We start from the raw sequence: 27,079 nt of genomic DNA, 5'->3' as shown, positions 1-27,079 counted from the left end.
TCATTACAGCATGTCATGTTCCTGTTCTTCAAGAGTGGTGGCCAAGCACCCTCTGCAACCTATTGTTGCAGATGTCGCTTCACACCCCTCTTGAAGACAGCAATAGTGAGGGAGTTTTGGATGGCCCTGGGCAGAGTGTTCAACGAAGAAGTCAAGTCCGATGGGATTTGGGAATCTCAAATACAAATCGGGATTGGAATAAAAAATGCATTTATATTAAACAATACAGAATATACAGCACTTCTTGGGGTCTGTAGGGTAAGCACTTATTCCCTCCCCCCTGAACATTTATGGAGATGTGTGGGCCTTTTAAGTCAGTGATAAAAGTGTCTTTCAAGGATAAGTGAGCTCCTGCACTGATTATTATAGTTCAATATTCAATATTTGATCACCAAAACCCCCCAAAAAGCATAAAAAGGGGGCCCACCGCCCGAAAGGGGCCCTTAAAAATCGTGCTGTTAATATATACACACAAGTATAGTGCCCTTTTCAGCCTCTGAGCACCTGCCCCTCTAAAGTCCTGTGCACGTCCCTGTCCATACCTACTATGTCCTGGTATGTACAGTATGTGATGAATAAAACTCTTGAATCTTGAATCCTATTAGTTAAACCACTATCTAGAATGGTTAGTGTATTCATACTCGTACCACTGTATATTATAATACAGTACATACATTAGTCTAGTCATACACGTACCACTGGTATGGGTACCACACGTATGGGGGACCCTGTTGTAAACAAGACAAATGTCTTTCTCTGGTCTTTGTGTGTATTGAGCCGTACTGTATTGTACCCATTCTGCAATCTGTTAAATAAAGTTTTCATTAATTCATTCATTCACTGTATATAATAATAATAATACAGTAAATACATTAGTATTTTCATACTCCATACCACTGTATATAATAATAATAATAATAATAATAATAATAATAATAATAATAATAATAATAATAATAATAATAATAATAATAATAATAATAATAATAATAATAATAATACAGTACATACAGTACATTAGTCTAGTCATACTCGTACCACTGTATATAATAATTATACAGTACATACATTAGTCTAGTCATACTCATACCACTGTATATAATAATAATAATACAGTACATACATTAGTCTTTTCATACTCCATATCACTGTATATAATAATAATAATAATAATAATACAGTACATACATTAGTCTAGTCATACTCATACCACTGTATATATAATAATAATACAGTACATACATTATTCTATTCATACTAGACTAACTATACTGCTCAATGACAATGACACTATGTAACAACTAAGGCTGTCAAAGTTAACGCATCATTAACGCGTTAACGCACAATTCTGTTAACGCCACTATTTTTTTAACGCACGATTAACGTTTTAGAAAAAAAATCTATATTTTAACTTTTTTTTTTCACTAGACTTCACTCAGGTGTATTATTGATACTCTCATTGATACTATGTTTGTTTCTGACTCAAAGTGTGTGTGTGAGAGATAGAGAGAGAGAGAGAGAGAGAGGGGGGGGGGGGGTGAGAGAGATGAGGAAGGGGCAAGAGAGAAAGAGAGCTGGGAGAGTGTGTGTGTGAGAGAGAGAGAGAGAGAGAGAGAGAGAGAGAGAGAGAGAGAGAGAGAGAGAGAGAGAGAGAGAGAGAGAGAGCGAGAGGGAGAGGGGGTGGGGGGGTGAGTCCTCAGCCTGATGCATGAGGGTCATCCTTTTGTGTTAAATGGCTGCATAAAGCTAGCATTTGTTGACTCATGTTGATAATTAGTATTAAATTGAGTATTAAAACTTGAAAAATATCCATTTAAGGTAGATTTAGAAAAGAAAAATGCGATTCATTTCCGATTAATCGCGAGTTAACTATGGACAATCAAGCGATTAATCAGATTAAATATTTTAATCGATTGACAGCACTAGTAACAACCCATCATCTACACTCACTGCACACACATCCACATGTACACACTCACTTTAAACAAACACTCACCTTACCATTCACTTTAGACACTTTAACACACTTTATATGTATCTATTATTAAAGAGATTTGCACTACATTCATACCTCATTTGCACCTTACCCTAAGTTTTGTACCTCATTTAATTTATGCATTGTACCTGACTGTTACTAATTTTACTCTGTATTGTATATTGTATATATGTATATTGACTGAACATTCCTTTACTTACTTTTTAATTACTGTATTTTCTTTTACTTACTTTTTTTTTTACTGTATGTAGCACACTCTCAGGGGTTCATACAGAAACAAGCATTTCATCATAAAGAAGTATTCTGTATTTTATTATGACAAATAATAAACTAACTTGAACTTGAAACTCATATTCATACCACTGTATATAATAATAATAATACAGTACATACATTAGCGTATCATCTTTACCTTTATCATCTTTGTTTTTTATATATACTCCACATTACACTGTCTACTCAGTACTGCAATGCACTTTACACTCTGGTCAGATGCCAACTTCATTGTGTTGTCAATGAATTGAATCTAATCTCGTCTAATGTACAGGAGAGAAAAGAATGACTCATTACTTGGGCAGGTGGTCACTGTACTGTACTTTGACTATAAATGCTTTTTCATTATGCACCCTCAGTCCCTCACTCACCTCTTATAATTTGATGGATCACATTTAGATAATCAGCTTTGTATCAGAGTAAAAGATTATATGAATATTGATTGGATTTCTTTGAGGGGTCTGATACATTTCAGTGGCATCTTGGCCTTGTGTCACTGCATTGCCGCTTGCCAAATGTAATCTTTGGCTGGTGTTCACCCCTATTCACAGGAATATGTGTGTGTGTGTGTGTGTGTGTGTGTGTGTGTGTGTGTGTGTGTGTGTGTGTGTGTGTGTGTGTGTGTGTGTGTGTGTGTGTGTGTGTGTGTGTGTGTGTGTGTGTGTGTGTGTGTGTGTGTGTGTGTGTGTGTGTGTGTGTGTGTGTGTGTGTGTGTGTGTGTGTGTGTGTGTGTGTGTGTGTGTGTGTGTGTGTGTGTGTGTGTGTGTGTGTGTGTGTGTGTGTGTGTGTGTGTGTCATTACCTCATTTCCATTTCCCTACCCATCTGCTTTCCCATGCCAGGATGAGCAGTGAAACGCAATTATTATGATGCATCTGTTCTCAACGTGGCGTCTCTTGTTATACTGTCTGTATTGTTTATATTTATATTGTTAGTATTATTTATATTGTTTGTATTTGCCTCACGTTTTGCACTGAGCGTCATTTCAAGATTTGGGTTTTTCTCGCCTGCCTGCACGAGCCTCCTCCACAACTGTGTCCGTTTGACAACACCGCCACCCGGTGTTCAGTATGATAACTGCAGCACACGGTTTGCAATCTGAAACAACGAGTGTTGTTTTCTCGTTTCCTATGTTTTCTCTTGAACTGCATGCATCTTCAGTCGTTTATTTCATGGGTCGTCTCGCTTATGGTTTGCACTACTACCGTCTACCATGCAGTACCTTTTTTCCCATGTGAGTCTCTCACCTTCCTTTATAATAATAATAATAATAATAATAATAATAATAATAATAATAATAATAATAATAATAATAATAATAATAATAATAATAATAATAATAATAATAATAATAATAATAAGCATGATTTTATACAGCACTTTTTAAAAACAGTGCAATAAAATGTCAAAGTAAAAAAAAAAAAAAAAAAAGTACAGTAATAAAAAATAAATCCCATTCAATTCACAACCATATAATAAAGAATACAATACAAGAAGATATAAAACAAAGGAATGTTTTCCTTTTATGGTTGGGAGGAGGAGGAATCCAGGCACAACAGTGAGTCATACAGTAAAAAGCCTTTATCTGAGGGCAGAGAGAACATTAAAAACACTGACGCCGCACTGCGCCTTCCTCAGGCGGCACTGCTGACAAACAATAACAGCAATAAACCACCTGTGAGGCGCTGCTCCAACACCACAGAATGTACTGTGAGAACAACCTGGCGAGGAGAACTGTGACCTCACAACTGAACAGGACAAACCTAACTAGGGGCGAAGCACAGCATGCTGCACAGGATAGAACCCGATGTACAAGATAGAACCCGATGTACAAGATAGAACCCGATGTACGAGATAGAACCCGATGTACAAGATAGAACCCGATGTACAAGATAGAACCCGATGTACAAGATAGAACCCGATGTACGAGATAGAACCCGATGTACAAGATAGAACCCGATGTACGAGAGAGAACCCGATGTACAGGATAGGACCAGGTTTAAAGGACCAGGTGTACAGGATAGGACCAGGTGAACAGGATAGGACCAGGTGTAAAGGATAGAACCAGGTGTAAAGGATAGAACCCGATGTACAGGATAGGGCCAGGTGTAAAGGATAGGACCAGGTGTAAAGGATAGAACCATGTGTAAAGGATAGGACCAGGTTTAAAGGACCAGGTGTAAAGGATAGAACCCGTTGTACAGGATAGGGCCAGATGTAAAGGATAGGACCAGGTGTAAAGGATAGGACCAGGTGTAAAGGATAGGACCAGGTGAACAGGATAGGACCAGGTGTAAAGGATAGGACCAGGTGTAAAGGATAGGACCAGGTTTAAAGGACCAGGTGTAAAGGATAGAACCCGTTGTACAGGATAGGACCAGGTGTAAAGGATAGGACCAGGTGTAAAGGATAGGACCAGGTGTAAAGGATAGGACCAGGTGTAAAGGATAGGGCCAGGTGTAAAGGATAGGACCAGGTGTAAAGGATAGGACCAGGTGAACAGGATAGGACCAGGTGAACAGGATAGGACCAGGTGAACAGGATAGGGCCAGGTGTAAAGGATAGGACCAGGTGAACAGGATAGGACCAGGTGTACAGGATAGGGCCAGGTGAACAGGATAGGGCCAGGTGTAAAGGATAGGACCAGGTGAACAGGATAGGACCAGGTGTAAAGGATAGGACCAGGTGAACAGGATAGGACCAGGTGTAAAGGATAGGACCAGGTGAACAGGATAGGACCAGGTGAACAGGATAGGACCAGGTGTAAAGGATAGGACCAGGTTTAAAGGATAGGACCAGGTGTAAAGGATAGGACCAGGTGTAAAGGATAGGACCAGGTTTAAAGGATAGGACCAGGTGTAAAGGATAGGACCAGGTTTAAAGGATAGGACCAGGTGTAAAGGATAGGACCAGGTGTAAAGGATAGGGCCAGGTTTAAAGGACCAGGTGAACAGGATAGGACCAGGTGTAAAGGATAGGGCCAGGTGTAAAGGATAGGACCAGGTGAACAGGATAGGACCAGGTTTAAAGGATATGACCAGGTGTAAAGGATAGGGCCAGGTTTAAAGGACCAGGTGAACAGGATAGGACCAGGTGTAAAGGATAGGGCCAGGTGTAAAGGATAGGACCAGGTGAACAGGATAGGACCAGGTTTAAAGGATATGACCAGGTGTAAAGGATAGGACCAGGTGAACAGGATAGGACCAGGTGTAAAGGATAGGACCAGGTGTAAAGGATAGGACCAGGTGTAAAGGATAGGACCAGGTGTAAAGGATAGGACCAGGTGAACAGGATAGGACCAGGTGTAAAGGATAGGACCAGGTGTAAAGGATAGGACCAGGTTTAAAGGACCAGGTTTAAAGGATAGGACCAGGTGAACAGGATAGGACCAGGTTTAAAGGATCAGGTTTAAAGGATATGACCAGGTGTAAAGGATAGGACCAGGTGAACAGGATAGGACCAGGTGAACAGGATAGGACCAGGTGTAAAGGATAGGACCAGGTGTAAAGGATAGGACCAGGTGTAAAGGATAGGACCAGGTGTACAGGATAGTCGCAGCCTTACGTTCCACAGGAAACAAAGGGGATTAAGTAAGAAAGTAAGTAATATATATCCTACATTTAATCTCTCCTTTGCCTCTCTTCCGCTCTGCTTTGCAGGAGACGAAAATTGGATGATCGTAGCCACTGGAGTGGCCGACTGCTACTACAACGTCACAGACCTGCCACCAGGGGGCGCGTTTAGGTTCCGTGTCGCCTGTGTCAACAAGGCGGGCCAGGGGCCTTACAGCAGCTGGTCAGCTAGAATCAGCCTAGACTCATCAGGTATACAATACTTGTACGGTTTTGATAAAGTATGCGGTTCATACCCGATGAGGGTGTATCACAAAGATGGGGGGGGAAGCTAGAGCGGCTGGGTAGCGCAGTGGACTAAGCACTCGCCTACCACCGCAGAGACTCGGGATCTAATCCAGCTGTCGGCGGTACCTCCGGCTTGGTCAGTCGTCCCTACTAACACAATTGGCAGTGTTAGCGGGTGGGAAGCCGGTGGGGTATGTGTCCTGGTCGTTGTAAACTCCTACTGGTCGGTCGGGGCACCTGTTCAGCAGGGAGGGGATCTGTGGGAAATAGTGTGAACCTCCGCATGCGTTACGCTCCCCCAGTGAAACTCCTTGCTGTCAGATGAAAAGAAGCGGCTGGCGACTCCACGTGTATCGGAGGAGGCATGTGGTAGTTCTACACCCTCCCCAGGCCGACAGTGGGGCAATGCGCGCAATGACCAGGAAGGGAATTGGCGTAACGACTAAATTGGGATGGGTGAAAAATACAGAAAGCCCAAAAATAAATAGAATAAAACTAAAAAAGATGGGGGGGGGGAGCACTGTCTTGAGCTTACGTGATAATGGCGAAATCTCCTGGGTTGCCAGGAACTCACGTTGAGTTTGTCAACGTGGCCTTATGTTTGTCTTGTTTGTACTGGCTACTTTGTCTCATCTCTGTGCTTCTCCTAAAGGATGTGTCGTCTCCTACTACTATCCTAGTTTCAACGTTTCAACATCTCGTCCTTCGAAAGAACAGCTTGAAAAGAACTACAGAAGGACAAGTTGAAGTTTAAACAGTATGTTTGTTTCCTTGTCTTCGCAGTTGGTGGAGCCCGCCCTCCAGTGGCTATTGTGAAAACAGTCCCGTCTCCACCCGCCTCGACCGTCACCTCTTCAATAACAATCCCCCCCCTCAGACTAGTCCAGACCCAACCTCCCACTAAAACCGTGACCACCATCTCCTCTTCGTCCTCCCCCAAAGACACCGGTCCCCCTGCCCCCAAAGAGACCGCTCCCCCTGCCCTCTTCCCTCTGCCGGACGCCACGCCGACCCCTCCATCCTCCACCCCCTCCAGTCCCACATCTAAAACCCCTCCTTCCCTGTCTGCCAACGCTGTTATACAGGAGGTTCCTAAAACGAACCCCAAACTCCCGCCTTCACCCCCGGTCAAGCCACCCCCACCCTTTGTCCTCCCCAAGCCTCAGAGTCCCATCAACGTGGTGCCGCCCATGACTCAGGCCCCGCCCCTGTCCCCGCCCTCGCTTCTCGTCACTCCGCCGCCCACCCCCCCCAAGCCCACCCTGGCCTCGGTGCCTACCTACGCTCCGGCGGCCACGGCGCGCGTCGTCCCCACCCCCGTCGTGGCCCCCTCCTTCTCCCCGCAAGTGCTCGAAGTGTCCAGCCTGAGCCCCATCGCTGAGGGCGCCAGCACGCCCACGCCCACGAGAGGGACGCCCTCCGGAACGGGACGCGCCACGCCGTCGCTTCGCCAGGCGGTCCCCCAGAAACCCTACACATTCCTGGACGAGAAAGCCAGGTGAGAAAGCACCACTGGGTTTAGTCAAAGGCACTTTTTTCAAGTTTTTCAAGTTTGTTTATTATTTGTCACAACAAAATACAGAATACTTTATGATGAAATGCTTGTTTCTGTATGAGCCCCGGAGAGTGTGCTACGTACAGTAAAAAGAAAGTAAGTAAAAAAAATGTATTAAGAAGTAAGTAAAAAGTAAGTAAAGTCAATATACATATATACAATATACAATACAGAGTAAAATGTGTAACAGTGAGGTACAATGCAGAGGTACAAAACTTAGGGTAGGGTGCAAATGAGGTATGAATGTAGTGCAAATCTCTTTAATAATAAATAGAAGATAAAGTGTGTTAAAGTGTCTAAAGTGAATACAGTGAGTGGTAAGGTGAGTGTTTGTTTAAAGTGAGTGTGTACATGTGGATGTGTGTGCAGTGAGTGTGGATGATGGCTTGTTACATAGTGTCATTGTCATTGAGCATCCTGATGGCCTGGAGCTCCTTCTGAGTCTCTCTGTGCTGAGTGGCCATGAGACGTGAGAGGCAGGGGCCCGAGCATTAAGGCAGGACGTGCCGAGAGCCTCAGTTCCACGTCAGCAGTGGGCCAGAAACACATCTTGGATTAATTATTTAGAAAATATAACAAGTTTAAAAAGATGGCTTCTTAGCTTTTATATAATCTTTTCACCTTTAAACTCCTTGACTAGGTTGTTCTTTCCTTCTTAAACATGATGTTGTGGTGTTGTGTGACCCAGGGGCCGCTTCGGAGTGGTCCGGGAGTGCCGTGAGAACGCTACCGGCAACATCTACATGGCAAAGATCATCCCATACGACCAGGAGACCAAACCCATGGTCCTGAAAGAGTACGAGATCCTCAAGTCGCTCCACAGCGATAAGATCATGGCCCTTCGTGAGGCCTACGTTACGCCCCGCTACCTGGTGCTGGTGGCAGAATACTGCACGGGCAAGGAGCTGCTCTACACCCTCATAGACAGGTAGGTGGTGAAGCTCTCTCTCTCTCTCTCTCTCTCTCTCTCTCTCTCTCTCTCTCTCTCTCTCTCTGTCTCTGTCTCTCTCTTTCTCTCTCTCTCGCTCTCTCTCTCTCTCATAGACAGGTACTGTAGGGTGGTGAATCTCTCTCTCTCTCTCTCTCTCTCTCATAGACAGGTAGGTGGTGAATCTCTATCTCTCTCACTCTCTCTCTCTCTCTCTCATAGACAGGTAGGGTGGTGAATCTCTCTCTCTCATAGACAGGTAGGTGGTGAATCTCTCTCTCTCACTCTCTCATAGACAGGTAGGGTGGTGAAGCTCTCGCTCTCTCTCATAGACAGGTACTGTAGGGTGGTGAATCGCTCTTGCTCTCTCTCTCTCATAGACAGGTAGAGTGGATAACCTCTCTCTCTTTCTCATAAACAGGTAGAGTGGATAACCTCTCTCTCTTTCTCATAGACGGGTAGAGTGGATAACCTCTCTCTCTTTCTCATAAACGGGTAGAGTGGATAACCTCTCTCTCTTTCTCATAGACAGGTAGAGTGGATAACCTCTCTCTCTTTCTCATAGACAGGTAGAGTGGATAACCTCTCTCTCTTTCTCATAAACAGGTAGAGTGGATAACCTCTCTCTCTCTCATAGACAGGTAGAGTGGATAACCTCTCTCTCTCTCTCTCTCATAGACAGGTAGAGTGGATAACCTCTCTCTCTTTCTCATAGACAGGTTGAGTGGATAACCTCTCTCTCTTTCTCATAAACAGGTAGAGTGGATAACCTCTCTCTCTCTCTTTCTCATAGACAGGTAGGGTGGATAACCTCTCTCTCTTTCTCATAGACAGGTAGAGTGGATAACCTCTCTCTCTTTCTCATAGACAGGTAGAGTGGAGAACCTCTCTCTCTTTCTCATAGACAGGTAGAGTGGATAACCTCTCTCTCTTTCTCATAGACAGGTAGGGTGGATAACCTCTCTCTCTTTCTCATAGACAGGTAGGGTGGAGAACCTCTCTCTTTCTCATAGACAGGTAGGGTGGAGAACCTATCTCTCTTTCTCATAGACAGGTAGAGTGGATAACCTCTCTCTTTCTCATAGACAGGTAGGGTGGAGAACCTCTCTCTCTTTCTCATAGACAGGTAGAGTGGAGAACCTCTCTCTTTCTCATAGACAGGTAGGGTGGAGAACCTCTCTCTCTCTTTCTCATAGACAGGTAGAGTGGAGAACCTCGCTCTCTTTCTCATAGACAGGTAGGGTGGAGAACCTCTCTCTCTTTCTCATAGACAGGTAGAGTGGAGAACCTCTCTCTCTTTCTCATAGACAGGTAGGGTGGAGAACCTCTCTCTCTTTCTCATAGACAGGTAGAGTGGAGAACCTCTCTCTTTCTCATATACAGGTAGGGTGGAGAACCTCTCTCTCTTTCTCATAGACAGGTAGTGTGGAGAACCTCTCTCTCTTTCTCATAGACAGGTAGAGTGGAGAACCTCTCTCTTTCTCATAGACAGGTAGGGTGGAGAACCTCTCTTTCTTTATCATAGACAGGTAGAGTGGAGAACCTCTCTCTTTCTCATAGACAGGTAGGGTGGGGAACCTCTCTCTTTCTCAGACGGGTAGGGTGGGGAATGTTTCTCTCTCAGGGAGGGTGGAGAATGTTTCTCTCTCAGGGAGGGGTCCTTTATTCAGGACTGTAGGAGTCGAGGAGTCAACTATTTTGGGGTCGACTCTCCAACACCATTCCACTCACTCTCACATACGCACATTCCTCTAAGGATGGAAAACTCACTGGCCTGTCATTCTGGTGAAAACTAGCCTACTTTACAGATCAGGATAGTGCAGACTTCTTCCCACTAGCCAGCATCTTAATGTGGCTTTTAATGGAAATCATCCTGAGGTTCTATTCCTGCACATTTATACTGTATAACAAGAGAATTCAGAGAATTGTTAGTTAGCTGTATAAGACTCTGTTACTGTAAAGATGATAAGATGAGCCTCTTGCCCAAAGGTCTTTCAGGGATCACACACACACACACACACACACACATACACACACACACATGCGCACGCACACGCACACAGATAGAGAGGTTCATCATGGTGTTAAGGACATTTAAGGATATAAAGTGAATTGTCTCCAGCACAAAGCCTGGCTACCTATTGCAACACAAAGGTATGGGCATGGTAATAGTAGAAGACATAGATACAGGCAATATAATTATAATACAGTAGAAAAGTAGAAAAATAGGCAGTGTAATAGCTTTCACAGGCCTTCCATTTTCAAACCACTAACAGCAAGTTCATGAACATGCCAGTGGCTGCCAGATTGCCAAACCATTGGTCTCTAGAAGCACATCTGAAGACCTGTGACAGCTATGGGCTGATCTGGGTCCGTTTGTCCAAGAAGGCTTTGTTCTATATACAGTACAGGTAGTTCAAGTTTGTTTATTATTTGTCATAATAAAATACAGAATACTTTATGATGAAATGCTTGTTTATGTATGAGCCCCTGAGAGTGTGCTACATACAGTAAAAAAAATAAGTAAAACAAATAAATGAAAGAAAAAGGTAAGAAGTAAGTAAAAAGTAAGTAAAGGAATGTTCAGTCAATATACATACAGTATATACAATATACAATACAGAGTCAAATGAGTAACAGTGAGGTACAATGCAGAAATGAGATGAGGTACAAAACTTAGGGTAGGGTGCAAATGAGGTATGACTGTAGTGCAAATCTCTGTAATAATAGATAAATATTATTATTTAGAAAGTAGAGAGTACAACACACACACACACACACACCAGTGAAGCCCTGCTCTTCCTCCTCCTCAGGTTCCGTTACTCGGAGGACGACGTGGTGATGTACCTGGTCCAGATCCTGCAGGGCCTGGAGTACCTCCACAACCGACGCGTGCTCCACCTGGACCTCAGGCCGGACAACATCATGGTGACCAACCTCAACGTCGTCAAGATCGTGGACTTCGGCAGCGCTCAGAGCTACAACCCCCTCAACCTCAAGCAGTACGACTCTGCCCTGGGGGTCCTGGAGTACATGGGTGAGCAGCGTGAAACGAGACGCCTGGGGACGACTGGAGACGACTGTGGATGACTGGGGACTGATTGATTGATTGAAAACTTTATTTAACAGATTGCAGAATGAGTACAGTACAGTACAGCTCAATACACACAATTGTTAAAGGGGAACTATCTTATAAATGGCCTTTTTGAGTGTTTAGCATTGTTTCCTAGCTATGTGAACTTATATTAATATGATCTATGTCTCAAAATTCTCATATTGGCGCATTCTTCCAATTCTCCTCTCACAATATTCACCCTCACTGAACTGAGTCATCTGAAAATGTGCACGATATGTGATGTCAGAAAGACACCGCTGCATGTTAATGTTGAGATACAAGAACAGCTGCACACAGTGGTTGGAGCCCAGGCTCAAAACGGCTCGAGATCTTGAGGTAGAAAAATGCTGTTTTTGAGGACTTGATTAGAAATACAAAACAATGAATAAAAAAAATATATATATTACAGAGGTGTTCCATAGACTCACAGGAATTGTGTAAAAGTGCCCAAATAGTGAAAGAAATAGTAAAATAGTTCCCCTTTAAGGGGATGCAGACCAGAGAAAGACTTTCGTCTTGTTTACATCAGGGTCCCCCATTTTCAATTCATCATAACATATATGACATACATGACATACAGATAGACAGTACTGCTACATCTAGACATTTATGACATACCAGATTTGCAAATACAGTACTGTTTGTGATACAAAAAGAGTCTAGAAAAGAGAGTATGTACATTTGATGTAGAAACTGTACATTGGAGGAGGTTGGGTAGGTGGGGGGGGGGGGGGGGGGTTGGGTGGGGGGGGGGACTGTACATTTGGACAACTGGGGACATCCTGTAGGTCATAGCCTTCCATGACTTCCACCACAGTCAAGAGAGATCAGGAAAGATGTTGAATTTGTGGTCTCCGCCAATAATTTATTCATTACAATAAATCCACTCTATAGCCACTATATTTTAAACACTTTTTTTTTTAATATACCAAATTGTACAGTAGACTTAAAATGTCTTGGCAGCATCTCTACACCTTTACCCTTATTAAGAATGCAAGGATCTATGAATGCAAATAGGCAACAAGCAGCACCCATTGATATTTACCGGGAATTTCAAGTCGGCATCTTATTATATTCTTTCAAAACATGTCAATACCTGCTCAGCTTTCTGCGTGTCTGCTGAAGCTACAGGTGTCACGTTACCACATATTGGACCATATTAGGTTTGACCGACATCACACATGCAACTCAAGATTTCAGTACAGAGAAGCTCTCTCTCTAGAATGTGAACAAGGCGCTCTGGTGGCAAGTTCTGCACAAATAACAATCTGTGTGGTCAAGGTCCTAAATAACAATCTGTGTGGTCAAGGTCCTAAATAACAATCTGTGTGGTCAAGGTCCTAAATAACAATCTGTGTGGTCAAGGTCCTAAATAACAATCTGTGTGGTCAAGGTCCTAAATAACAATCTGTGTGGTCAAGGTCCTAAATAACAATCTGTGTGGTCAAGGTCCTAAATAACAATCTGTGTGGTCAAGGTCCTAAATAACAATCTGTGTGGTCAAGGTCATAAATAACAATCTGTGTGGTCAAGGTCATGCCTCCAAGAGGAGTTAAAGGAAAACTCCAACATTTTGGGAAATTAGCTTATTTAACATCTTCCCTGGAGTTAGACAAGAAGATACATACCTTTTTTGTCTCTGTGCGTGCATTTAGCTTTGGGAACAATCGCTCCGTTAGCATAGCTTAGCTTCATCACTGGAAGTGAGGGGGGGCCGGAGCCTGACGTTCCCTTACAGTGTATAGTTTGATTGATTGATTGAAAAGTTTATTAACAGATTGCAGAATACACTCCAAATACAACTCCAAAATGTTCATGTAAACATGTTGTGACCTGTGTATTCACCACGTGGAGAAATAAAAAATAATTGAATTAGACAATTACGTTTTATAAGCAAATATACTCGGAACAATTTTTTGCCTAACCACTCCTCTCTGAGCGCAGCCAGTGATTTCAACGTGTCGTCGTGATTGTTGACATTCTCATTCATTCAAAGGATCCGAACCGATTGAAGTTTATGGATACCATGACTTAAAATCCTCTTACCTTGACGATTAAAAGCCTCCCCAATTTAGAAAACAGTAATCCAATGGCTGGTATTGTTATACCGGACGCTCTGAGCTAACCGGAGCTAACACAGATCAGGATGGTAAAGCATATATAATGACTTCCTTTCTGGGGTTTTCAAAATAAAAGTGCGACGTTTATAGCAGCGGAAAACGTTTATTTTGTACATTATCTAACGTTAACACGAACCTAAACTAACTTTAGGTTAGTTGTAACGTTAGTTTAGGTTCGTGTTAACGTTAGATAATGTACAAAATAAACGTTTTCCGCTGCTATAAACGTCGCACTTTTATTTTGAAAACCCCAGAAAGGAAGTCATTATATATGCTTTACCATCCTGGTCTGTGTTAGCTCCGGTTAGCTCAGAGCATCCGGTATAACAATACCAGCCATTGGATTACTGTTTTCTAAATTGGGGAGGCTTTTAATCGTCAAGGTAAGAGGATTTTAAGTCATGGTATCCATAAACTTCAATCGGTTCGGATCCTTTGAATGAATGAGAATGTCAACAATCACGACGACACGTTGAAATCACTGGCTGCGCTCAGAGAGGAGTGTGGTTAGGCAAAAAATTGTTCCGAGTATATTTGCTTATAAAACGTAATTGTCTAATTCAATTATTTTTTATTTCTCCACGTGGTGAATACACAGGTCACAACATGTTTACATGAACGTTTTGGAGTTGTATTTGGAGTGTATTCTGCAATCTGTTAATAAACTTTTCAATCAATCAATCAAACTATACACTGTAAGGGAATGTCAGGCTCCGGCCCCCCCTCACTTCCAGTGATGAAGCTAAGCTATGCTAACGGAGCGACTGTTCCCAAAGCTAAATGCACGCACAGAGACAAAAAAGGTATGTATCTTCTTGTCTAACTCCAGGGAAGATGTTAAATAAGCTAATTTCCCAAAATGTTGGAGTTTTCCTTTAACCATAAAGAAAACACTTTATTAATTTTTATTTTTTTTATCCTCTCTTCTCCGATTTTTCTCTGTTTTCTCCCCGTCCCAATTTTAGTCGTTGTGCCAATTCCCCCCCTCCCCTACCTGGTTGTTGTGCGCATGTTCTCCCACTGGTCGGTACAAGGGAACCCTAAAGTCATCCGCACGCTTCCTCCGACACGTGCGGCGACAGCCAGTGACTCTTTTTTCACCTGGCAGCGAGGGCTCTCATTGGTGAAGCGTAACGCGTGGGAGGTCACGCTGCCTTCATCAAGTCCTGCCTCCGCTGAGCAAGCGCCCAGACCTGACCTGTAGTGACCTGCGCCCAGAGCTGACCTGTCCACAATGCCAGATTACCACCCATGACTTGCCCTCCCCCTAACCCAGCCAAACGAGTTAGTATGACGATCAGCCAAAGCCTCAAGCAATGCTGACTCCGGGAGTCGAGACCGCAGCCTCTTGCATTGGTGACGAGCGCAATCTCCGCTACGCCACCTGACCGCCCAGAGTGGAGGGGATCTTTAATAACTTGTTGTTTTATCCTTTCCTCTATTATGTAGGTCAACTATAAACAGTTTGCCAAAAAACTGTGTAGAATTAATTATGTAGAAATGTTTTATGCTTTGTTGTTGTTGTTTCAAGTAACCCCACTGTATGCTGACCCCTGTCTGTGTGTCCTCCGTGTGCCCAGCTCCTGAGATGGTGAAAGGAGACCTGGTGGGACCTCCAGCGGACATCTGGTGCCTAGGGGTGGTCACTTACATCATGTGCGTAGATCCACAATACCTCCTTTCTACCAACGAGCACGTTCATATCATATTCTGCACATCTTCCTACCACCACTTCCCAATTAAACTCTCTCACTTTCTCATGTGCTGCTTTGTGACCAGGCTTAGTGGCAGGCTGCCCTACCAAGACAAGGACCCTCAGCGGACCGAGGCCAACATCCAGGCGGCCAAGTTTGACCCAATTAAACTGTACCCAAACGTGTCCCAAAGTGCCTCCAACTTTCTGAAGAAGATGCTGAGCAGCTACGCTTGGTGAGTGAGCGCCCACGACCAGGGATAACGATACCCTATATATCAGGGGTTCTCAAACTTTTTTTATACCACAACCCCATTTTATTTGGGATTTCTTTTTTGGCGATCCCACACTTTTAACGTATCGCGTCATTTCAAACGTGGAAATAAGGAATATCAAAATAAAAGCACACGTTGAACTTGATCATGCATATTTATTAGAAAATGAAATTACAGCACTATGTTATCAATGAAATTAATGAATATTATCAACAAAAGCAACGGAATTGTTTCTGTATACACTTATGCGCATTATATTGTTATATTGTTTACACTGCCTATTTTTTATCCTAATTCCACTTCTCCACTGTACGATAAGTTTACGACCTGTATCATGTCTTCTACTACCTGTACCTCCCCTCCCTCCTCCCCCATGCTGCTATATGATGCCTGAATTTCCCCCAAGGGGATCAATAAAGGAATATCTTATCTTACGTGTGTGTGTGTGTGTGTGTCTGTGTGTGCGTGCATGCGTGTGTGCGTGTGTGTGTGCATGTGTGCGTGCGCGTGTGCGTGTGCGTGTGTGACACAGGGCTCGTCCGACCACGAGGGACCTCTTCACCCACGCCTGGCTGCAGGACTCCTACCTGATGAAGCTGCGGCGGCAGACGCTCACCTTCACCACCGCGCGGCTCAAGGAGTTCCTGGTGGAGCAGCAGGGCCGCCGCACGGAGGGCGCCACCAAGCACAGGGTGCTCCTGCGCACCTACCAGAGCTCGCCCCAGACGCCCCCCGCAGGGACCACGGCGCACGCCCCGGGAGCCATGTGACACCATTATTAAAGGCAGACGAGCGTCCGCGTCAGTTACCCAGCTCGGGGGGGGGGGTACCTCCAGTGGAGCAGAAGAGTGACATATTTTAGTGTTACTATCTCCTACCCCGCCACCGCAGAACTCCTCTTAACCCTTTCACTACTACCAACGGGTTAACCCTTTCACTACCACACTACAGACAGTTGACCGTCTGTAGTGTGGTAGTGAAATTGGTTAACCTTCTGTAGTGTGGCAGTGAAAGGGTTAAAGGTCACCGCTGCATAGGGGGGGGGGGGCGTCAGCGCCACCTTGTGAGTTTAAAGGTGAAATGAGCAGGAGACGTGTCCAGGTGGTGAGAAGAACCTTCCGAAGCGGACCAGGTGAGTCCCACTCACAGCTTCAGCCGAGCGGACCGCTCCGCACACCGATGGGATTCGGAGATGAAACAAACGGACATCCCAAGGGAAGAGACGTCGGCTGTCATTTGATATGGTTGTCAAATGTAAGATTTTCAGTGCTGATCGTACAGTGATGCCCGGTGAGGACTACAGGAACTTTTCCACTTCTTGACTGCACGTTTATTTTTTTTTCTCCCTTTTCTTTTCTTTTCAGGCGAAATATCTTTTACTTCAGACAATTCTGGTCCTTTTGTGAATTTTGAAAACTGCATATTGATATTTGGTTTTTAGACAAACATCAGTCTGCACTCTGCACAATCAGCCTGGAACATGTATATCCATTCTTACAGCACAGCTGTGTTTCTGTCAGTGGGTTTGGTAAGAAATTACTTTATGTGAATGTACCATAATTTAAGCTGCTAATTTATGTTGCATTTATTTACACATTTTAAAAGGCAAAACCAAAAATAATATTTTTTTTGTTCTTGAAATTGTTTACTTTATTTCATGTTAATTTATTTGCATGTGTGTGCGCAAGCCTTTTTTGTATTCACTTTCCGAATAATATTTGAATATTATGTTAGCAAAACAAGGCAAAAATAAGGAGTGTCTTTGTGATTGGTGTTCATAGGATTCACACAGAAAAAAAAGAAAAAAAACTATTTTAGAGTAACCTAGCAATTTGTGGTACAACCTATTGTCCTGTGGTTAATACTGAAGTTTAACTGTAATACAATTGTATGAAAAACAGTCAATAATGTAGATAACATTTTACTTGAAAAAGTCACACTGTTGAATTGCCGTGGTTTTTCAGTATTGCCCGTTGGTTGGTCAGGTTACTCCCAGCATGATCATCCAATCAGTGCCTCGAATGGATCGACATCCTAACATATTTATCTTGTAAATGTGTTGTCATTGCTACTTATTTCACAGTTGATCAGTTATTGATTTGATTTAAAATAAAGCAAAGATTTCACTGTATTAAACTATTTAGAAATCATGACGACATACATACATGCATACAGTGCATAGGCTAACACACACACACACACGTACGTACATACATACAATGACTTGTGCAATGCTGTATCACAGTGTTTCTTTTTGTATGAATTTGAATGGTTGAAGATTTGTAAATGTACCAATTTGCAGTGTTTATATGTGGAAAAGTTTAAAATGTTTTTATGATCTAGTATGTAATAAACTATTGATACAATGGGAAATAACTCAGTGTTTGTTGATTGATTGATTGATTGATTGATTGAAAACTTTATTAACAGATTGCAGAATTGGTACAGTACAGTACAGCTCAATACATACAATTGTTAAGGGGATGCAGACCAGAGAAAGACTTTCGTCTTGTTTACATCAGGGTCCCCCATTTTCAATTAATCATAACATATTATGACATACATGACATACAGATACAGTACTGCTACATCTATACATTTATGACATACCAGATTTGCAAATACAGTAGTGTTTGTGATACGAAAAGAGACCAGAAAAGAGAGTATATACATTTGACGTAGAAACTGTACATTGGAGGTGGTTGGGGGGGGGGGGGGTAGGAGGGGTGGGGGGGGGGGACACTGTACAACTGTACAAGCAAAACTGTACATTGGAATATTGACAAGACCATACTTGGTCATTTACTGTACATTGGAGGGGGTTGTGATTGATTGATTGATTGAAAAGTTTATTAACAGATTGCAGAATGGGTACAGTACAGTACAGCTCAATACATACAATTGTTAAGGGGATGCAGACCAGAGAAAGACTTTCGTCTTGTTTACATCAGGGTCCCCCATTTTCAATTCATCATAACATATATGACATACATGACATACAGATAGACAGTACTGCTACATCTATACATTTATGACATATCAGATTTGCAAATACAGTACTGTTTGTGATACAAACGTGTCCAGAAAAAGAGTGTATATACATTTGACGTAGAAACTGTACATTGGAGGAGGTTGGGTGGGTGGGGTGGGGTTGGGTGGGTGGGGGGAGACACTGTACACTGTACATTGGAATACTGACAAAGCCATACTTGGTCATTTACTGTACAACTGGGTTAGGACATTTGTGTTAGGACATTTACAGGGGCCAGTTTCGAATTGCAGTCTCCCGTAGGTGTTTTTTGAGAGTGTTTTTGAAAGTGGGTAGTGATTCACATTCCTTTACAGCTTTGGGTAGGGCGTTCCACATTGATGTGGCATAATTGCTAAACGTGTTTAGTCCCTTGTTCCCCTTGTTTGAGCGAATCTGGGTTTAACATGATTTGTGGAGCTCCCTCTGGTGTTGTGATCGTGGTATTCACTGACCTTTGGGAAGTATTTTGACATGTACATGGGTACCTTGGTCGTGTAGTGTATCTTGTAGACCAGGCCCATTGCAAGTTGCTGTACTCTGTCGTCTACTCTAAGCCATCCTAAGTTGTCAAAGTGGGCAGGGGTGAGGTGGGTTCTAGGCGAAACTGTTTGTTTCAGTAGGAAGCAATACTAAAGAGAATAGGACCTATATAATTATATGAATAGCCTTGGCCATAACTGTAGTGCTGCTCACCAACATTAGTGCTCGCACTTGTGCGACGCTCCCTTACTCAGTGCAGTTTCAAGGGACCCCGAACTGGGCGTTCCTTTGCCTATTGATCTGAAGTTTGCTCTGACTTTTGGACAAACAAGGCGATACAAAGTGACAGCAGGACATCCAGTAGATATATACGTTCAGTTTATGTTAGAATAAAACGATTGTGGGAAGATATAGCTATTTCTGGCCTTTTAAAATGAAAAACCATCGTGTTTTCTAAGATCGCCACATTGTTATCGTCTGGCCAGGCAGCGGGAAATATGCGAGATTGTGCAGGCCTCCACATTAAAACAAATGACTTTGTAAATCTAGTCTATAATCGACCGTAACATATTATAGATAAGTAAAAAAAAAAAAAAAAAAAAACTATAAACAAACAAACCGGGCAAAAGTTCTGCAGTAATTTATAGTTCGTGTTACTTAGTTTAAGGGACCGTCGGGAAAGTCGTACATACTCATTTATACAATCTACATCAAATTTAATCGCCTGTACATTGTACATTACTTTATATGTGCACTAGTCTGTTTGGACGCCAACCCTCTCTTCGCTGTATAATAATGACAACACATTTGAATATAAACTCATCAATTTAGTGAAAGTGCGGGTGTCTTTAAGTGAAGCGGGGCGCCTTGAAACCGCCACCGTGTTTGTATCTTGAAGCCGAGAGGAGCTCCATGTTGAAACAAAGTTACAAACTCTCCGACAAACGCGTTATCATTTCCACACGTCACACTTTATTACCAGTTGTAGAACAGCCGACAGATGCAGCTATCTCATGGATGCGCGTCGTTTGTAGAATTGTTTTTATTATTGTAAAAAAAAATGTTTTGCAAATGTTAATGTACAGTCTTGAAAGGTGCACGTTATTAAAAGTGTAAGATTTCTACTCCGGGTCCAACCTTGATGTACTAAATGGACAATCCTTCCTCGATAATCACGCAAGTTAGTCGCGATGAAGAGGCCGGTAAAGCGACGCGGGAGAAGGGTGAGTGTTCTGGGGGTTTGTTTGGAGTTTAGCACCGCGGTCCGGAGCCACACATGTTGGAACCAGCGGACCGGAGGAGCGACATGTCGGCCTGCAGCCTCGCCTCGACACACTGTCTCTATCGAAAATAATTGCCAGACAGTAGTAGTGATGTTCTTACGTTTACATTGAGTCATTTAGCTGACGCTTTTATCCAACGCGACTTACAAGTTGTGTACAACTTGTTGAATTGAAAATGGGGGACCCTGATGTAAACAAGACGAAAGTCTTTCTCTGGTCTGCATCCCCCTAACAATTGTGTGTATTGAGCTGTACTGTACTGTACTGTACCCATTCTGCAATCTGTTAATAAAGTTATCAATCAATCAGGAAGGGAAAGGTACAACTCTGGCAGCTAAGGGTCAGTGATATTGTTTGTCAAACAGTGCGTCTCATGTTTCAAGTTCAAGTTTAGTCACACATACGGTGCATGTACATTACAGTGAAAGGCTTGGTTCTGTATGAGCCCCCTGAAAATGTGCTTCATACAGTAAACAGAATAAAGTCCAAACCTATACGAAAATAATAAATATACAATATATAAACTAAAGTAGCCTACAACCTAAAAGTACAAAATGCAAACTTTTAAATGTAAAAATGCAGTCTTGATTGCATAGTAGTAGTATAGACATATTATTAGCGCAGTAGGTAGTAATATAGGCAAGGTAGATTACTTGGTAGCAAAGTGCATAATAGTAAATAGTTCTTGTCTCTGCATACTGTACAATAGTAATGCAAGCAACAAGGCCCAACAGTCTTATTTATGAAACATCCAAAGTAACCTAGCGAGGACAGAACGCCTACTGACTAGGTACAGCAGGCTATGCCCCCCGGTGCTAATTGAATTTATTAAAGAAATGTTAACAGTCAGAAGTTTGTGTGAAATAATATTTCTTTTTTAAATCACTCGTTCACTCGTTGGGCCCTTTCCCCATATTGCATGTGGTAAAAACATTGTTAAATATTATAATTGGGGTCAATAGTCCTGTCTTTTTTAGTATAGTGCAGCAAATTTGTGCCTCCTTTACGATCTGTCACAACATTTAAATTATGACACATTTGTAACCCATCTCTAAAACTAGAATTATTTAGCATAAAAATTGATTTGCGAAGTAGTTGAATGTTGATTACTAACCACTATTACAAAGGCAAGACACTTGGACGACCTATAACGAGATCCTGAATTTCCCCAAGGGGATTAATAAAGGATCATCTTATCATCTTATCTTGTCTTGGATAAACACAGAAATGACAGGACTTTTTTTTGTATCACTCATCCATCAGGGTTGGAAAGTAACAAAGTACTTTGACTCAACTACTGTAGGCTTGACTGCCTAAATAAAGATGTTAGGCACGTGCACTTTATCTAGGCTATCTATTAATGGGGCAGGCAGCTTGAAGGTGAGAGAAACGGACGTGTGACCGGAAAAAGTCGACGGTTTGATCCCCACACCGGCAGGGAAATCGATGTGGTTTAAGCGAATGGTGAACAACCCCCCCCCCCCCCCCCCACACACACACACACACATTGTTTAAGTGCCCTTGAGCAAGGTATTTGAGCCCCAGCTGTTCAGTGTCCAACAGGTAGAAGAGCTGTGTGAATGTTGGAGGATGGAGCAGGGTGTTGCTGAATGCCATCTTTACATATGACAAAAACAAATTGACAATTGGCACCAATATGTGAATTGTATCCTAGCAGACACATGTTAGTTAGGCTATGATTAGTTAGGCTATATCTACTAAAAAAATAAGTGTTTTAAGTTTGATGTAGCCAAATGAGAGCGACTACTTTCATCCCCTGTCCATATTAGATTATTCATAAATGGTGTCAATATAAAGGCGTTAGGGGGCGGGGGGGGGGGGGGGGGTGATTCACAGCCTGTCCATTCACATATTATTGCTTTTTCTGTTGTTGGGTTAGAGTCAGTGTGTGTGTAGGTGGTGGTTGACGTGTTTAGAGGTGATGTTCATTAAAGATGTTGCCTGTAAATCCATTACCTAACCGTGTTCTCTCTCATGATGTTACCTTGTTTACCCGCTCAAAACGCACATTTGCCCCCCCCCCCCCCCCCACAATCCCTGCTATTAATAGATTGGCAGAAAAACTCACGTCTGACTTTGAAGAGAACTTTGGTGGAAGAGAGATTGGTTTTCATCATGTCACCGTCTTGTGATTTATCATAGGCTTTATTATTTAATTGGTTTCCCATTTTGACTTAATTTCAGATCAATTTCACACAAATATATATTTTGCTATTAGTAGTTCAGTTTCTGTTCACAGAGGACTATTATTGGATTCCATGAGTCCTATGCCTCTTTTATGAGGGAAAACTAACTCCACTGTCTTTTGGAGCCAGTGATCCGAGAGTTTATCTATTTGTCTTTGCATTTGAACTTAGAGGAACACGCCAACATTATGGAAAATGAGCTTACCGTCTTCTCTAGAGTCAGAAAATATATACTAGTTTCCTTCCATTCATTTCTGCTAAGCTAGGCTAGCTTTAGCCCCTTTCGTGACTGATGCACGCCAACAAGGTTTGGCCGAGTGAATCCACAGTCCCTTGCTCCGCAATGGGAAACCAACCTAGATTTACCCTGAAGAACTGGTCCTACCTGAACCGTTCGTGAATCGTTATACAAGTATCACAGAGAAATTTCAAAGGTACTCACAGTTGCACGAGGGTTTCGAACAGACACACGTTAGGGTTTGAAAGCTTGGCGTTGCTAAAGCTGTGTTGACCAGTGTTGACCAGTGACCACCAATGTAAACTACAGCATAAGCAAAGTTATGGAATTATGGACTTAATCATATCTAACTACAAAAGCCATCTCAGATGCGGGTCCCAGAGACATAATCTTATCAAATGAGTGGGTCCGCTGTCTTATGTGTATTAATTTAGGGGTCAAAGATTGAGAACCAATGGTCACTTGCTTCAAACATAGAAGAAGGGGGGGGGGGGAAACACTCCAAACGGTAGGCTGAATCAGTGCAATTGACAAAAATGAAACCATCAGCTATAGTAGAATATCTTCATTATTTCCAATTTCGAATATAAATGCTCATTCCTAGGTCATAAAAAAAAAAAAACATTCTGTGAGTCTCCCAGTGTCGCTGTCAACGGAGGCTGTCCAGGCGGTGTGACATCACAGATTAGAATCTTTGCTGTGTGTTTTCTAGCCTTTGGCAAACAGTGGCTGGACAGTCCAAGGCCACAGTGTGAGCGATGCACTGATTCCATGTTTCCTCTGCTCACACAGGAGTCCTCGTAAAGTACAGACGGGGGACTCGTCCAATCCATTACTCGTACTGAACATTATAGCCCACATCGAGACCACCGGCTTGTGGTCACAGGACAGAAATGATGAGATACAGGAATCCATTTGTCGCTGTTAGAGAGACGGGTCTAATGATCACAGGCGGGTTTCTGTCTGCCAGAAATGCAGAGGATCAAGTTGCTTCACTTTTGATTAGTCACGTCACACCTCGCTCTTGATATTTGGCTTAAGAAGGCAGGGTTTCCCGCTAGAAAGAATCTGTGCCCGCCCGTCCACATGTCCTGGAAGATTTCAATGTCCCGGACAAATGGGATGAATTCCACTCAAATATTATCTGTTTATTGAGCTTATTGCAATAACGGATAACATTGTACCCAATGCTTAATACTTATTGTCAATGAAAACGGTCACAGTTGCCATTTATAATAATTCACGTTACATTGCCTCCACTCTGTCTGCACTGCAGCAGCTCTCTCCACTCATGGAATTATGGCTGATTATTTTGGTACAGGAGTGTTTGTGTCCATGTAGCACAACTCGGTTAGCCACAATTTCAGCGTGTCCGTCCGTATTTATAGTAATAATGAACGTTACATTACCTCCACTCTGTCTCCACTGATTTCTTGATTTAATTTAGTTTAATAAATAAATAAATTCAAAAAGAATATTTTTTTTGGTACAGCCAGGCTGTTTGGGTAGATGTAGTACAAGCTAGTCAAGTCAAGTCAAGAGTTTTAATTGTCACGGCATACAAGTATACAATGAAATGCGGGTGGTCTTGCCCGCAACGATGTGCAATACAGTGTTACAACATATAATAGAATCCAATAAAAAACAACATTGTGCAATAAACAGGTAACAGGTAACATGGTGTGACATCTCGGTATCTGTACATAGTTATTTACAGAGCATATAGGACATGCTAGGTAGCTTTGGTAGTGCAATACACTGTTCCTGTTATTCTAATTTAAAGTGGCCTTTCCTTTTGGCCATAAGTGTGCGGCATGAGTGTGTGCCCGCTCATGTTAAAGTGTTAAGTGGCTGCTAGTGTGTGAGCGTGCACAGCGTGCGTGTCGTGTGTGTGTTCATGTGTGCTTGTGTATGGATAGTTCAGTGTTCTGTGGCACTCAATGTTCATTGTTCAGGGCTCTGATGGCCTGGGGGAAGAAGCTGAGCCTAAGCCGCTCTGTCCTAGTAGCTGGGGTTCGCAGGCGTCTGCCTGACCTCAGCAGCTGGAACAGGCTGTTATTGGGGTGGTGAGGGTCTTTCATTATCCTGCAGGCTCTGGATTTGCACCTCTTGTTGTATAGAACCTGCAGGGGAGGTAGTGCAATACCCGTGGTACGCTCGGCTGAGCGCACCACTCTCTGTAGGGCCTTCTTGTCCTGTGCCGTGCTGTTTCCATACCAGGCAGTGATGTTTCCGGTCAAGATGCTCTCTACAGCTCCTGAGTAGAAGGACTGGAGTATCTTCCCCGATACTCTGAACTTCCTTAACTGTCTCAGGTGGTAGAGGCGCTGTTTCGCCTTCTTTACTACTGTCTATGTGTGTTGACCATGTCAGATCCTCTGAGATGTGGACCCCCAGGTACTTAAAGCTGCTCACCCTGTCCACGGTAGCCCCGTTAATCATCAGTGGTGTGTGTGTCTCCTGCTGTCCTCTCCTATAATCCACGATCAGCTCCTTGGTTTTCCCAATGTTCAGGAGCAGGCTGTTGTCCTGGCACCAGCGTTCCAGTACCTCAACCTCCTCCCGGTAGGCCTTCTCGTCGTTGTCCGAGATCAGCCCCACCACCACCGTGTCGTCTGCGAACTTCACTATGGAGTTGGAGCTGAACTTGGCCACACAGTTGTGTGTGTAGAGTGAGTACAGCAGGGGGCTTAGAACACAGCCCTGGGGGGACCCGATGCTCAGGGTGATGGTGTTGGAGGTCTGACCCCCCACCCTGACCGCCTGGGGTCTTTCACTCAGAAAGTCCAGTACCCAGGCGCTCAGGGCGGAGCTCAGACCCAGCTCGATCAGCTTGTCCACCAGTCTGGTGGGGACTATGGTGTTGAACGCTGAGCTGTAGTCAATGAACAACAGTCTCACATAGCCCCCCTTCTGACGGTCAAGGTGGGAGAGGGTGCTGTGCAGTACCTGGGAGACCGCGTCGTCAGTGGACCTGTTTGTCCTGTATGCAAATTGCATAGGGTCCATATCACTGGGGAGGGAGGCACAAATGTGGTCCTTGACCAGCCTCTCAAAACATGATGTTGTTAACTTGCATGCTAATGTCATTGGGATTTGCCATTATAATAGTTAGCATTGCGCCTAGCGTACATTAGCGTAGTAACGTTAACGCTAGTAGAATGAATGGATGAAAACGTTATTTAACAGATTGCAGAATGGGTACAATACGGCTCAATACAAACAATTGTTAAGGGGATGCAGACTGTTGTAGTTTGGACTGGGTTCCTTATAACAATAACTTGACAACACATGAGCTTAGTTGGTAGCCGCAGCTACTTGGGACAGCTCTGCCGTAAACACTGGAAATAATCTCGGTTACTATGTCCACACGCAACCACTGCAACCGGGATGCGCGCAAAACTCCACCCTGGACTCCGGTTGTAAAAGATCACGGTTGCATTATTCCAAAAACCCGGTTGCGTGTGGACGAACAGTGCAACTGCGCACTGTTAAATCACGGTTACATAAAACCCTGCGTTCGTGTGGACAGGGCCTTAGGCCTTCGTTTTTTAGTGTGAAGTATTCGATATCTCTCCTACCTCTCGTCACAGTGTTTTGTCTCTGACAGGGTGGTGTTTACGTACATTGATGATGGCAAATGATGATCCTCCTGGGCCCTGTTCCTCGTACCTGGCTAACTGAGTTAGCCGGATCATTTTCATGATAACTTGACATAAGCCAGATCTTTCAGTTCCCCGACGCGCGATTGTCTAAATCACTATGGCAACAGATCAGAAACTTTGAACCTGGTCCAGCACAGGGTTTAGTTCAGTTAGCTGGATAACCTGGCCACGCCCTCGCAAAAAGAAATGCCAGCTCCCTTCCTCACAGTCTAGATCCCATTATACCATTCTGAATTATGTTTTTGTGCTTCGTTTTTCTAGAGGGGGCTTTTGAAATGTAAAATAATAGACCTAAAATGCTGATAATGAATCATATTCAGCTATGGATTTACTTAAATGTCCTAAATAATGCACGTCATAG

The 27,079-nt window shown here is 43.3% G+C and overlaps 2 protein-coding genes across 4 annotated transcripts in view; both read left to right on the top strand.

Moving 5' to 3' along the window:
- Window positions 1–16,584, top strand: part of spega (striated muscle enriched protein kinase a) — a gene marked incomplete at both ends in the record, with an annotated part of 138,476 nt that extends 121,892 nt beyond the window's left edge. The window contains 7 exons of the mRNA XM_084315971.1: window positions 5,928–6,092; window positions 6,912–7,626; window positions 8,372–8,611; window positions 11,425–11,648; window positions 15,427–15,502; window positions 15,626–15,775; window positions 16,347–16,584. Coding sequence (XP_084172097.1) covers window positions 5,928–6,092; window positions 6,912–7,626; window positions 8,372–8,611; window positions 11,425–11,648; window positions 15,427–15,502; window positions 15,626–15,775; window positions 16,347–16,584 — 1,808 coding nt within the window. The remainder of the gene's footprint in view (window positions 1–5,927; window positions 6,093–6,911; window positions 7,627–8,371; window positions 8,612–11,424; window positions 11,649–15,426; window positions 15,503–15,625; window positions 15,776–16,346) is intronic.
- A 3,651-nt stretch (window positions 16,585–20,235) lies between these two features.
- The window catches only part of LOC311232901 (carboxy-terminal domain RNA polymerase II polypeptide A small phosphatase 1-like), a 42,948-nt gene continuing 36,104 nt past the window's right edge, over window positions 20,236–27,079 (top strand). For all 3 annotated transcript variants that reach the window (XM_084319737.1, XM_084319736.1, XM_084319735.1), the window contains exon 1: window positions 20,236–20,548. In XM_084319737.1, the coding sequence (XP_084175863.1) occupies window positions 20,476–20,548 (73 nt within the window). In that variant the 5' untranslated portion in view covers window positions 20,236–20,475. The remainder of the gene's footprint in view (window positions 20,549–27,079) is intronic.

The sequence above is a fragment of the Notolepis coatsorum genome, assembly GCF_963971535.1.
Source record: "Notolepis coatsorum genome assembly, chromosome: 1".
NCBI classification, from domain to species: domain Eukaryota; kingdom Metazoa; phylum Chordata; class Actinopteri; order Aulopiformes; family Paralepididae; genus Notolepis; species Notolepis coatsorum.
The sequence above is the reverse complement of the archived record's forward strand: the minus strand, read 5'-3'. Positions and strand labels throughout refer to the sequence as shown.